The sequence below is a fragment of the Callithrix jacchus genome, chromosome 16, assembly GCF_049354715.1.
Source record: "Callithrix jacchus isolate 240 chromosome 16, calJac240_pri, whole genome shotgun sequence".
NCBI classification, from domain to species: Eukaryota; Metazoa; Chordata; class Mammalia; order Primates; family Cebidae; genus Callithrix; species Callithrix jacchus.
The window spans coordinates 2,330,001-2,344,835 of record NC_133517.1 but is presented as its reverse complement, the minus strand read 5'-3'; the positions used below and the strand labels follow the sequence as shown (position 1 = coordinate 2,344,835).

Genomic DNA, 14,835 nt, shown 5'->3' with positions numbered 1-14,835 from the left:
AGGCAGGAGAATCGCTTGAACCCAGGAAGCAGAGATTGCAGTCAGCTGAGATCATGCCACTGCACTCCAGTCTGGGTGACAGAGCAAGACTCCATCTCAAAAAAAAAAAACCCTATATATGATGCCAACATTCTTCCTGCTGTGTAGCTCTGGCTAAGATGGCAGTGGAAGGTAGATACCTGAGCATCTTTCTTTGAGGAAATCACAGAAAGACCCACAACGATAGGGTGGTGGTTGAGGAAATGTGAGCTTTTGTGTTGAATTTAGAGAGGAAATAGACTAGATAGACTATTGGAACTAAGGTAATGGGAACACTGAAATATGGCAAAAATCTTAAGACTGTTATGCTGGGGAGGACAACAATAAATGACCTGGGAAATACTTTACGGATGATTGGAGCCTGTGAGCACCGTTGAAGTCAGCAGAGTTAGATGGTGACACACTCCGTCTCTCAAGCAGCACCAATCTAAGTTCGAATCCTAACTCTACTGTTCTGTGATTTCAGAACTCAGTTACCACCCTCACCTAGGTTCCTCATCTGTTAAAAGGGACATAACAGACCCTCCCTCTGGAGCTGCAAGGATTGCATGAGATGCCAGTGATCACAGGCATGGCACAGAGTAGACGTTCAGTAGAATACCATGATCCAAACAGAGGCCAGCCCCTAGGCGAAGCCCACAGGTGTGCGGTCCCCAGCGAGTGCCCCAGTGTAGGCATGGCCACTTGTGCTGATGAGAGCAATCAAATCTCTGAGGAGGACGCAGTTCATTTTCTTCAAGAGAACATGGAGTTACTTGGATAATTCATTAAACATTCATTGGAAAATGTTCACTTTTTTCTATTATTCTATTATTTCTTTACACTAGATACTGCGATAAATGCTTTATGTATATTAACTCAATCTGCATAACGAATATATGAATCGGGAGCTATTAGTTATTCCCATCTTTAAAGTGAGGAGTTTGAAATGCAGAGCACCTCAGTGCTTGCCCGGGGTCACACAGCTCCTGAGGTGTAGCACTGGGGTTGGACTCCTGCACCAAAGCCCACTGATTCAATCAAAACAATCTGTCATCATCACAAGATGAGGCATGGACAACATAGATACTATATTTCAGTATGGGAGCCAAACAAAAAACAAGGAAACAATAAATATGCAGTGCAGTTGATAGCAGTAGGAAATACTGTGGGAATAATGTAGGCTACAGGATTGAGGCAGGAATGGCCTTTGCTAATTAAAGAAAGAACACAAGAACCATGTGCCATAGTGGAAACAGTTAGAGCCCTTGTATCTAGAATAAATAAAAAACAATTACAAGTCAATAATAAAAAGACAACCCAATCAGAAATGGGCGAAGGACTTGAATACGCATTTCTACGAAAAAGATACACAAATGACTGATAAGCACATGAAAAGACGTTCATTAGAGAAATGCAAATTCAAATCACTATGAGATAGTATCACTGTGAACCCATTGAGATGGCTAAAATAAAAAAGACTGACAGGCTGGGCGCAGTGGCTCAAACCTGTAATCCCAGCGCTTTGGGAAGCCGAGGCAGGTGGATCATGAGGTCAAGAGATCGAGACCATCCTGGTCAACATGGTGAAACCCCGTCCCTACTAAAAATACAAAAAATTAGCTGGGCATGGTGGCGCGTGCCTGTAATCCCAGCTACTCAGGAGGCTGAGGCAGGAGAATTGCCTGAACCCAGGAGGCGGAGGTTGCGGTGAGCCGAGATCGTGCCATTGCACTCCAGCCTGGGTAACAAGAGCGAAACTCCGTCTCAAAAAAAAAAAAAAAAAAAAAAAAAAAGAGAGACTGACAATGGCAAGTGTTGGTGAGGATGTGAAGAAATTCAACCTTCACGTGTTGCTAGAAGAAATGTAAAATGATTCAGCAACACTGAAAAATAGCTGGCAATGTCTCAAATGGGTTAGACATAGAGTCACTATATAATGCAACAATTTCACCTCTAGGTACATACCCAAGAAGGATGAAAACATGTGTCCGCTTGAGAAATTGTACACAAATATTCATAACGGCATTATTCATAGTAGCCAAAAAGTGGAAACCGCCCACATGTCTATCAACCAATTAAAGGAAAACAAGAGGTGGTATATCCAATCAGTGGAATATTATTCAGCAATAAAAAGAAATGAAGTACTAGATTAGTGCAACTTCTATGGAGAATAGTAAAGACATTTCTCAAAGAACTAATAACAGAACTACTATTTGATCTAGCAATACCACCAGATATTGGTAGATACCACTGGTATCTACCCAAAGGAAAACAAATTATTACACCAAAAAGATACCTGCACAGGTAAGCTTGTTGTAGCATTAGTCGCAATAGCGAGGACATGAAATCAACCTAATTGCCCATCTATGGATGCCTGGATGGAGAAAATGTGGTATACATCCATACACGTGTGCACATATACATATCCACCAGGGAATACTGCTCAACCATAGAAAACAATGAAACCATGTCGTTTGTAGCAACATGAATGGAACTAGATGCCATTATCTTATGGGAAATAACTTGGAAACAGAAAGTCAACTACCACATGTTCTCACTAATAAATGGGTACAGCGTATGCACATGGACATAGGACGTGGAATGAATAATAAACATGGGAGACTCGGAAGGATGAGAGGTGAGAGGAGGGTGAGGGATGAAAAATTACTTAATAGGTATAACGCACACCATTTGGATGATGGCAACACTAAAAGCTCACACTTCACCACTGTGCAGTATACCCTATATATGTAACAAAACTGTGCTTGTATCCCTATATCTACACCAATAAAAGGAATGAAGTACTTACATATGCCAAAACATGGATAAGCCTGAAGACATGCTAGGTGAAAGGAGCCAGGCGAAACAAAGACCCCATATTATGTGACTCTATTTATGTAAGACGCCCAGAATAGGCAAATCTATAGAGACATAAAATAGATGAGTTGTTGCCCAGGGCTGGGAGGAAGCTGATGTATCTTCCCTTTGGAAGGTGATGGATAAGGGGTGCAGAGTTTCTTTTTGGAAAATACAAATGTTCTGAAATTGACCATGGTGATGAATGCAAAACTCTGAATAGACTCAAATCCGTTGAACTGTATGTGCACTTGAAATGGGTGAGTTGTAGGGTGTGTGAATTATATCTCAAGAAAGCTGTTAAGAAAGCAGGTGGAGCCATACAGACCACAGTGAGGGGCCTGCATTCTATTTTAAGAATGATAGGCAGCCCTTGGACCGCTTTGAGCACCAGCATGACAGACGGAAATCAGGTTTTGGACCACGGCAGTCAACTGGGTATGGCAAGATGAACCTAGATGGGACGGAGGTAGTAAAGGCGCAGATAATATGAGCAAGTTGAAGTTTTATCCCCTTTATAAATGAGAAAAAAAAAAAAACCAGAAATTAAAAACAGACCTGTATCCGCTGCCTGCTATGATCTAAACACTTTCAACTCCCCAACATATGTTCTGTATTAAAGAAGCCAACCTGTTCCCTCTCTCATGCCTCCTACTCTTTCTCCATAGGACCCCAGATGGGAGAACAGTCTCCATTTGCCCACCCCACCCCCGTTTTTGAGACAGGGTCTCACTCTGTCACCCGGGCTGAGTGCAGTGGTACGATCATGGCTCACTGCAACCTTGACCTCCCTGGCTCAAGCAATCCTCCCACTTCAGCCTCCTGAGTAGCTGGGACCACAAGCACATGCCACCACACCTCACTGATTTTTGTATTTTTTGTAGAGACAGAGTTTTGTCATGTTGTCCAGGCTAGTCTCGAACTCCTGGGCTCAAGTGATCCACCCACCTCAGCCTCCCAAAGTGCTAGAATTGCAGGCGTGAGCCACCACACCCAGCCTCCACTTTCCCTTTCGCCTTCCTAATCACATGCATCTTTTAAGACTGTTTCAAACCCAAGAGGAAAATCCCTACCTTTTCTGGTTCTCATTAGAATTGTAGTTTTCTGAGTTTCTATGCCAATATCAATTACATATAATTGATGTGTAATAATATAAAATTTAAGAGTTAGACAGAATGTTTTCTTTTTAATTATACTATGCAAATATAATTAATAAAAACTAAAATGTTAAAGGAACTTGCAGTTTAAAACCATTTCACAGTGAGTCTATAGAATTTTCCTACCTTATTTTACAGAAAATTTTGGAACTATGAACTCTGAAAGATCTTAACATCTCATCCATAGGCTTATAAAGATATCGTAATCTGCCTGCATCCCTCCTTTCTTCTGGATTTAGAGGAAGAAAGGGATTTCTCTTTGCTAAGGATAGGTTCTCTACTGGGCTCATTTGGATTTGCTTCATACTCATCTACTTCTTTCGGTTTTCTTATCTCTCCTGGTTCTTTCTCCTCAGCATAGAAACACGTTTCTCCTTTACATATTACTATCTCTGTTTTTCAGGGTCAAACTTCTTCTCTTTTTTTTTGATTCTGAGATGGAGTCTCCCTCTGTTGCCCAGGCTGGAGTGCAGTGGTGAGATCTTGGCTCACTGCAACCTCCACCTAGTGGGTTCAAGTGATTCTCCCGCCTCAGCCTCCCAAGCAGCTGGGATTCTCCAGGTCCTCACCACCACACCTGGCTAATGTTTTTTCTATTTTTTAGTAGAGACGGGGTTTCACCATATTGGCCAGGCAGAACGTGAACTCCCGACCTCAGGTCATCCACCCGCCTCGGCCTCCAGAGTGCTGGGATTACGGGCGTGAGCCACTGTGGCTGGCTCAAACTTCCTAATATTCCCACAGACTTCTTTTCATTCTGTGCCTTCCCTACACAACTCATGGGCTGCTATCTAGCACATCTAATGGTACAGATCAGTCTATTTTCAGAGCAACTCACATGATTGCTCAGTCTTTCCTGGAGAAGCCATTTATGTCTCTGGTTTATGTCTTACTCTATATATTCTCCTTGGAAACCACATGGATCTCTTCATCCCAGGTCTCCCTCCTGAATTTCAGATCCACTGTCAGCTCATCATCACCACCCGATTATCTCTCATTCAACGTGTATAAGAAAGGACTCGGTGTGTTTTCCTCTAAACAACCTCTTCTTCCGACTCTCCGTCTTGGCTAACCATTCGCCTGGTAATCCATGCCTGATGCCTGTCACTTACGAGTCTCTACCAGTTCTCGAGTGTCTGTCCTTGGCTTGCCCCTTGCATAGCACGGCTCCTACTCTACTGTGATGGTCCCTTGCTCCTGTCACCTGCCCTGGCACAAGCTCCTTGCGTATTTGTCTTGGCATACTCACTTCTTGACTCAGTTTCTGGAAGCTAAGAGATGCTCAATATGTTTGTCAAACGGATGGATTCAAGACTCCTTAAATGCCTCGTCTCTAAAATCTTCCCTGATGCTAACTCTGAACAAAGGTGGTCATTCTATTCTTTAGACAAGAACTTTATTTTTCAGAGGAAAAACAGAATTGGCTGTGCCTGGTGAGATGCTCTGGCCCCACGTACGTTAAGGCTGGGTGGCATAGTGACACTGCGTGTGGCCACAGCAGACTCTGTCTTCGCACAGGGTTCTGTACAAACCTGCCCTGGCATGTGAAGAGCAACACAGCCAAGGTTGGCAGTTTTGCCCACATCACTTTCCTCTACTGTGGCTCATGCGGTTCTTAGGGGCAGAGGTTGTGGCTGATATTCACTGTCTATACTTCTGACACTTTCAGGTCTGTAAATATTTCTTAGTCAACTGACTGCACTGAACCTAAATAACCTGCTCACAATTTTCTAGCTCTGATAGTTACGTTTTCTACTTCACTGTCTTGGAAACTTTAGTATGTGAAATACAAGCATCATTTTACATCACATCCAGCTGGAATAAACTATTGTAATATCTTGTGGATGTAGCATCTACTGAGGGAAGCTATAATAATGTAATTGAAACTCTTGCTTCTTTTTTTTCCATTAGGGTAACAAAACTGGGAAATTCTTCATTTCTACATGCTTTCTTTTATATAAACAAACATGTATACATTTCTCAATATGTTAAAGTTTCTCTGCTAGGTACTGAGGAAAATCAAATAATTTTAAATACAGTTTCTCTTCTAAGAGATTTCTGTCAACCCTCAATAACTTAACTCTTTTTACTTCTTAAAGTACTTTCACGTGGCATTTTCAAAAGACTAGAAATGCTTGCAGATTAATCTATAATAATTTAAGAAAACTGTACAAGCATTATAACAGTAACTGTCTAATTAAGATCTAAAATACAAAATAAATATTAAAGTGTGTCTAAATGTATTAGCAACCTGCAATCTGTCTTTTCAAATATTTTTAAAAGCAATTGAGCCTCTTTCAAGTGCAGTCTTAGTGACAAGCCCCTAGAGGAAAAGCACAGAGGCAGACTGTTGGAGGTGTGGCTGCACACCTCTTCTGGGGGCTGTGGGGCCTGAGGTTGAATCCAGGCTCTGACCAAGCAGCCATGGCATCATGGGCAGATCGCATGGCTCTCCGTGGTGCAGTTTTCTCATCGATAAGCAGGGAATGTTAGCCGACCTTACCTTATAGACTGTTGCTTTGGTGACACTGTGAGAATTAAAATAATTAACAGCTATAAAGTACTTAGGTATCCAGGCTTGGTGGCTCATGCCTGTAATCCCAGCACCTTGGGAGGCTGAGGTGGGTGGATCACTCGAGGTCAGGAGTTCAGGACCAGCATGGCCAACATAGTGAAACCCCATGGTTTTGGAGAAACCTCTACTAAAAGTACAAATATCAGCTGGGGGTGGTGGCCGGCACCTGTAATCCCAGCTACTCAGGAGGCTGAGGCAGGAAAATCGCTTGAACCCCGGAGGCAGAGGTGCGGTGAGCTGAGATCACGCCATTGCACTCCAGCCTGGGCAACAAAAGTGAGACTCCACCTAAAAAAAAGAAGTACTTAGAAGAGTGGTTGGCTCTATGTCAGTACTTTTATTATTATTTTTATTGGACAAAAATGTTTTCTGCTTGACGCTAAGATACTCAGAGGAAGAATTCAATCACCAGATGTTTCTGTGTATCTATGTTTATACTCATGGAGCTAAGATTTCTGGCTATTTAGCCAAATGTTTAACTTTCCATCCAATGCGTAGCATCAGAGCTGAAGCTCCTGTGATTCTCAGAACAGGCTACTTCTCACAGCAAGGTTAATTGTGTGCTAAATACACGTGTCTTCCAGGGGTATAATGAGTGCCTCTGCAGGCTTTGAACTATTTTTCAAATTCATAGGATGTTTTCATTTTTAAAAGTTCATGGAGTTACAAAATTTGGAGGATGAAAAGGGCTCCAGGGGTCCCCCAGCATGACCCTTAATGTGACAGATGTTATTAATAAGGAAAGTAAAGCAACTTGTCAAGTCGCTTCATCAGGACCATTGAAGTACTTAACGATACTTAACTATGACTGAAACACAGATGTACTTGGGACTCAGTGGCATTTGACGCTATATTGTGACACTGGTTTTCCTCTCCGCTCTGTTCCCAGAGACACCATGTCCTAAGGGGAGATGAAGGGAAAGGGTTTGGGGGACAGTCAGATTTGGGCTCAATCTAAGTTCAACGCTGGTTCAATCTGGGTGCAAGTGCATCTTCACATCTCTAGTCAGTTGCTTCCTTTGTAAAAATGGGATACAAATGGAATTATTATGAGTGCTAAATTATATAATGTACGTAAAGAACTTGACACCATGCCTGGCACGGTGGAAGCACTTCACAAACATTAAGGATCATTATTATCATTATCGTCACATATATGATCAATGTTATGAACAAATTACGTGTACAATGTTGGCACCACAAGTTCTTTTTCTCATGTGCCAAACCCTAAGACATATTTCTTCAGTCAATGATTTTCTGCAGGGTGATGGAGAGTGGGCATGAAAGAGACAGAGAGAGAGAGGGAGAGAGCTGTGTACGTGCATGTTTCCATTATTTGATAAAGTCAAGTAGCCCTGGGCCCTACAGCTTCCTCAATTCCTCTCAGCTTACTTGCAGTCCCTGTGATAATGGCCTGTGTACTGACCCTAACATGCAGAACCTGACCCTTGCATCCTGCTGTTGATAAGACTTGATTATGGAAGAAACATTCCCAAGGAAGTAGGGCATCGGCTATGGAACTACACCAAATTTCAAATGTTCACAGTAGCAAAGAAGGCCATAATGAGGCTGATGAGACCTGCCGTGAGAAACCCAGTCAGTATGTGATTGCATCCCAAAATCAGAATGCTTGGAAATGTGACCTTTAACCCAAAAGGTCTGTATCAAACCTTGCAAGCTGTTCTACAATTTGAAATCTAAGGCTGGAAGGGTCTTCGACTGAATGTGCATATTTCAGAAAAATAAATAGCGATGGGATATTCTATTAGTTCCGAAAGTCTAGGTGAAATATACCTCCTGTACCTGTGAAAACCAATGGAAGCCATATCTGGAAGCGTTCTCTTGTTTGCTCATTTCGTTTAGAGCTGGAACCTGCCTTTCAGGAATGAAATGACAGAGCTATAATCCCTAGAAAAAAAAATTCCCCAATACGTCATAGAAACTAGGATAATCCTTCATGAAGTCAGAAGCAAAAAAAGAAAACAGAAAATAACTTCCTCTACCGTTGAAATAACCGCAGCATCCACTTCTACCCCCGTTCTCTCATTTCCCCAGGTCTGACATTCTGCAGATGACCGCCCTTATTTGTCCCTACATGTTTTCCAAAATATAAAAGTGAAATAGAGTCCCAAGGGCACTGTACTTGAAAGGTTATGAGAGTTAGAGAATTTTAACCATGCCTGCCAAACCAGCAGATGGCTTGTGATTATAATTATATGCATCAATAAAACGAATAATCTTTACAAAATTTGAATTTCTACTAAAGTAAGGGATTTAGTCAGCAGATGCAACAGAATGCATTTTCTTTAACCCTTTTGGTAGACACTGGTGTCTTTCACACAGAAAAAGATCCGGACTCCATAAATAATAGATTTATATTTCATATCCTCGGATTTTTGCCCCTTTCCAGAGTAGTCATATTGTCAGACTCAACCTTTTCCTGATTTCATTTTCTTCATGAGCATATTTCAAGCTCACCTCATTTTCACCCTCAGAATAGAAATGCTAAGGCTACTTCTCCACCATTGTTTGATATTTGAAAGAAAATTTAAAAGAGGTAAATACCTTTATTCTAATTCATACCAATGTACTCTAGAAACAAAAGAGCAAACAGTGGACACGTCTTTCTATCCGATGGTATTCTTTTACAAATTGGGTTTTCAATAACATTTTTTTTTTGTTTTCATGTTCTTTTTAATCTACATTTCAGGAATGAAAATACTGTTTATTCTATTTAAATAATTAACCATTTCCTTTCAGTTGGCTTCTGCCTGTCATTATAAGTAAGGGTAACTAAGTTTTATCTCATGTAAAGCATGAATTCACTCATATTGAAATTGGATATATATGACACATCTGAAAAAAAGGATGTGGTGCGGTTTACACACTGGCCTTCTGCCATGTTTCCTTTCATGAGGGAACCTCAAAATTTAGGAAATTAACTTAAGCTAGCTATGTTTACTTCTAAATCTTGGAAAGACTAGAGAAAATGTACCACAAAAATTTTCATCCTTATTTTTTTAATAAAGTAGTAATGCACATATTTTTATAGAATTACAAAGAGTAACTCTAATACACATTTCATCCAGCATGCCAACAAATATAATATTTAAGAATATTTGGAGAACCGATATTTAGTGCAGATATCTCTAGCAACTTCAAAGTTAGTTGCACTGTATAAATCAAAGAAATTAAAATAGTCTGATCCAAAATGCTCTTACACTGCTGTAGTTAATGCCACTAAATAGTGTAAGTAAATTACTAAGAGAACTTTAAAGGCACTGACATTTTTGCAGGTCAATTCAATTTACCTAATGACACAAGATATATGAGATCAGAAATTCTCAGCAACGAAATTCTTTCAAAGTTACAACTTAAATGTATAGACCAAACCCTATCAGGGCAAATATTCCTGCAATCAAAATCCAAAAAGTTAAACCAAAAGGGTCATACTTTTTTGTCTAAAAATTCGTAAATTTGATGTAACATTTGACAACACTGTATTCAAACATTTGTAAAAAAATTCGGATCTCTCTTGAGTTCACTGAAATGGAATTTTGTCTTTTAAGATAAAATATTCATCAATTAACTGGGTTCAAGATTCTTTACATAGGTGACAAAAATAAATAAAATATTTTCCAATTATAATCTTCTTAAGGAGGGAAAACTTATACTAAATTCAATGCATGAACTAAAAGAAACAATCTAAGCCAAAAAACTTAAGAAATAAATCCCAAAGGGAAAATATTAGGGAAAAAAAAACAGAAAGAAAAAACCCCATATTTTCGTAAAGACCATAAATACTTAACTTCCAGATGTTTCCATTTTCAATTAAATGAAATGAAATATTTCTGCTTACAGAAAGTTTGGGTTGAAGTGTAATAAAATTTTAGGTATACTTTTGATAGCAACTAATATAACTCTGCATAGTAAGTCAATTTAATCACATACACTTAATATATGTTTAGAAATTTTAACATGTTACCTTAGTCTTGATATGAGCACGCAGACACATAAAACCAAATTGTCACAATGCTTCAGGGTCTCTCACAAAATTGGGGGCTCTGGAAGTGAAAATACGAGAAAGAGTTCTGTACTGGTACAAGTGAATGCACAGGCGGTGTGTGACATGGCATTGGCACGTCCACTCGCTGTCTCAAACTGCAAGTGAAAGTTAAAAACACCAAACACAGTATGCCAGGCGTGTTAGGTATATGATCTTATGAAATTTTCACAGAAGTTATAAGGTGTATTTATCTCCCATCACCCTTGCCCCCATCTAACAGACCAGGAAACCGAGGCCCAGAAAAGTTAGAGAACTTATCCAGGAGCACAGACTGAGTCAGTGGAAGAACCGGATTTCAGACATGGGAACTCAAGAAGGGAGAATTGTAGCTTCTCTCATCACTCTGTTACTCATGTGCACTTAAGATGACTGCCTTATTCTCTAGGAAGCATCAGATGAGGTGTAAGAGGAACTACAGAGTGGAAAAGAGGTATTACCAGTAGCATCTGCTACAGTCCTTTGAACCAAGTAGTTTTAATATTTATTTGTTAAATGAGTGAATCAGAATAAAAGTTCAGTAATACCAAGTTTCTTTCTGACAACATAAATTAAGTTTCTCAAATTTCTTTAAAGAAGGAAGCTGTAAAGTGGATAAGGCCATGCATATTTTCTTCAAAATAAAAGACAAATATTTCAGATGCAAGATCAACATAGGTGGAAAGAAATTTGCATGAACCAAAGGTAATGATCTGGGCCCTTCTTATCCCAATCACAACACAGACCTATTCTGTTTTGAACAGTGACAATTACATTTCTGCAACAGTAACTCCACTCCTTTTCATACACAGCGATACAACTAAACGAACTTCAGTCAAGTTTGTATGCCCTTTGCTGTGCGGTAAGGATGGAGGTAAACTATTTCTAGCCAGAATAAACAGTTAGGTGTTTTCTGAAACATTCAATCCTTGTATTAACAGTAGGGACGTTAACAACATAGGAAAACACATTGTAATACATGAGATTCAGAATGAAACATTCATCACAGAAGGTCAGCCTACTGCATTTATAACGCCTGGAACAGTGAGGCAGTTACACAACTCTGCTTTAAACTAAAACTGGTGGGTAGCAACTGTAGCCATTTTTAGATGGGTTGCTTTTGCCACAATTTCTATCACATGAAAGGCATAATGACGCGATGACATGTCAGAAAAATCCCAGTTTAGTAAAATCAAAATCTATCTTCCCCATATATATTTTACTTGAAATTAAAAAGACACTATTATATCACATTCTTCAGAAAATTTATTGCCTCTAATTTCTGGCTATTGTTAAAACAATACTTAGAATTGGTAATATATATTACATTCTCTACAGACACACATATAGTTCTAAACAAATTATATAAACAAAATGTACATTAGGAGCACATTTAATAGAGGAGAAGTACTTCATGAAAAAAATGGTAAAGAAGTATGTAACCTCTGGTCACCCAGACCATAATATGAATATTATGAATCTTTCATGAATGCTATTAATAAGCTATGTATTCAGTATCACAATGTTGCTATATCCCTATATAAGTAAATATTTTTCAGTGTAAGTAATGAAAGTTAGCAAGCTGATTTCTATACAGTTTCAATTCATGAACAGATGATTATGACACGCCATTCTCAAATTAAATGACAGGGCTTTAAAACTGAATACTGATACTGATATTATGAACACATCTATTTTAAAACACCACACTTCTGTTAACAATACTTTTTAAATGTTTTTGATGAGACCGTCAGAGTTTATTAAACCACTGACAACCCACTTAGCGGACAGTTCTTAGAATAAAATATTTAATTTACCTGAATGTCTTGTAACAATATCATCCTCTCTTGAATTAAACATCCTCTGAATACACAAATCTAAGGCAGACAGACATTTCAGCAAGGCAAATAAGACTTTCTGGCAACTTCCTGTTGCCATATTTCTCTGAAAGGATCCTGCAATGTTACACTTCAATCCTGCAAACGCATTTTTCCAAGGGACACAGCAAGCCAATGCTGCTCCAGTGTCAGAAGCTTTGATTTTTTCCCCAAGTACAGCAAGCAAATAACTTAATCCTATTCAATATTACAGATTCACAGTAATGATTCTATTTCCAGATTCAAGAGAAATTAAACATACCAGGAAAGAGGAGCTTTTGTTTTTCTGTTTTGTTGTGTTTGATTGGTTGGTTTTTAAGACACTGATCAAGGAAATAGTTATTCCATCCATGATATTAAATATATATTAGGGGCTGGGGCAGTTTTACGTTGTCACGAATGAACTTCACTGCACACAGTTCATGCCCCAGGTTTCCATTATCTTTCAGAAGCAGTAAGACTAAATTTAAAGTTGCTTCATACATTTGAAAGTTTTCAAACCTGAACCAGTAATCTGAATGGTGGTTATTGGCGAAAGTACCATTCCTCCAACAAATAGCCTACCTCTCAAATTCAAGTTCACCTGTGCTCTGCGTTCACTTTACTTTTTAAATGTACAAACTTTCGTGAAACGGCAAAACCAAACAACGATAACAACAAAATAAGGACACTGATCACTGAAGCGGCATTTCCAGAGTGAGAGCAAAATCCCTTCATCCTGACCTACTTGTCGAGAAACGGACTTTCAGCCCCACGGTTAGGCTGAGATCTGTTGTACTTACTCCCTAGGGCTTAATTGCCAGACTGACTTACCGGTGCCTCCTAGCCTTTGTTCTGCCTCTCACGCTGACATCAGGGAAGCAGTGATGTAGAATAGAGCAGGGGTGGGCTACGTTAGTCCAGTGTTTGTGTCGTTGTGTGGTGTGCAGGGACACTCTGTGATACTCTAGTGAGCTGCTAAGCTTTTTTTGTAGGCTTTGTGTCATTTACTTAACGACCAATCTCATTAGCTGCCAGGGTACAATGGGCTGATGCATTTTCTATGTACATACTCCACACAGTGACCCTCAAGGTTGCCGAAGGTCTATTTAATCAGTCAAATGCTGAATATATTTGCAGTAAATCACTAAAAAAATAAAAAAATATATGGGAATACAGAGGTATCTTACAGGCTTCATATTTTCTGGTGGTTCTTCGCAGGTAATAAAATGCATGCATATTTAGTCCAAACAAGGGTAAAGCAGGTGGAGACGAATTGTCTGGTTTGCACCGGTGACCTTAATTTTAGGAAACTTTCAGATCAAAGCTATTTTCTCTTAGCAAGGAGACCAGATTTGGAAATTTAATTTCTGTCTTACTTTTATCATATTAGCACAACAGAAAATAACTGCTGTCTTGAGCAGTTTCTCCTTCCTTGTTCCTCACCCCCCTCACCCCCCCACCCCCGCCGAGTCCTACCCCCTACTCAAGCAGCCTCAGACCTGGCAAAGTTGCATTTATGCCCTCTTTCAGTTACAAGGTAAAAACCCTTTTAACTCCTATGAAAAATGAAATGCTGAGAGCACTATGAATGACGACAGCTGTCCATAAGTATCAGGGAGAGTTCCATTGTCCAGCTTGTCCCTGGATAAAATGAATACTTTACAGCAGAGGCTGTTCAGCTTGGCTAAAGAGTGTGGGGAGAAGGGGAGGAGGTCACTGGAGATTTCGCACACTAATTTAATCTGGGAAAAGGACAGGCTCTGCATCTCCCTTGAACAGACTGGCAGCAATCTGGGCCCCCACAGAACTATCTCCTTTTGCCTGTGCTCTATTTATTCCTTATCTCTGTTTACCAACCGCTAGGTCCCTTTCATTCACACCACGAGGCCGTTTTCCTACTATCAGTCAGCAGCTGACACTGTGGAAGAGCCTCAAAGGCAAAAAAAAAAAAAAAAAAAAAAGATCAAAACTAAACCAAAGCTGTATAAACAATGCCACAGTACAAGTAAATGCATAAACCCTGATTCTTAACCCAACCCACAGGGTGCAAAGAGAACCTTTATAGTAAATCCAACAAACCCACCACAGTGAGCTGTGGGCCTCAGAGAAAGAAAAGTCAAAACACCATTCATGAAATCACCATCCAAAAAAAAAATTGCTAAAACGCATACTGGCTACTGAAGCAACCTCGCTTTCAGGGGTATTCTTATCTTTATCATAGATCAATTCACTGGCCAGCAAGAGACATTTACCTTGTGGAGAAGGTGAGCTATACATTTCTAAGGGAGGCCTGGCTCTCATTAAAATGCCAGCAGTGAAAAGAAA

At 39.8% G+C, this 14,835-nt stretch overlaps 1 protein-coding gene and 1 long non-coding RNA gene across 30 annotated transcripts in view; both read right to left on the bottom strand.

Annotated features, from left to right (window-relative positions):
• ST18 (ST18 C2H2C-type zinc finger transcription factor) overlaps positions 1-14,835 on the bottom strand; it is a 319,368-nt gene that overhangs the window by 131,989 nt on the left and 172,544 nt on the right. For 14 of the 29 annotated variants that reach the window (XM_078353509.1, XM_078353520.1, XM_078353515.1 and 11 more), the window contains exon 2: positions 10,595-10,673. The exons of 11 other annotated variants lie outside the window; for them this stretch is intronic. Coding sequence is in view for 7 of the 18 variants with exons in the window: in XM_035277332.3 (XP_035133223.3) it covers positions 10,595-10,624 (30 nt within the window). In the remaining 11 variants the exon portion in view is untranslated. Of the gene's footprint in view, positions 1-10,594; positions 10,674-13,341; positions 13,477-14,835 lie in introns of those variants that run through there. 4 more of the 29 variants (XM_078353508.1, XM_078353514.1, XM_078353506.1 and 1 more) reach the window with 1 other exon arrangement.
• LOC144579808 (uncharacterized) overlaps positions 10,661-14,835 on the bottom strand; it is a 177,023-nt gene continuing 172,848 nt past the window's right edge. The window contains exon 3 of the long non-coding RNA XR_013528224.1: positions 10,661-10,673. This is a non-coding gene — a long non-coding RNA (uncharacterized LOC144579808). The remainder of the gene's footprint in view (positions 10,674-14,835) is intronic.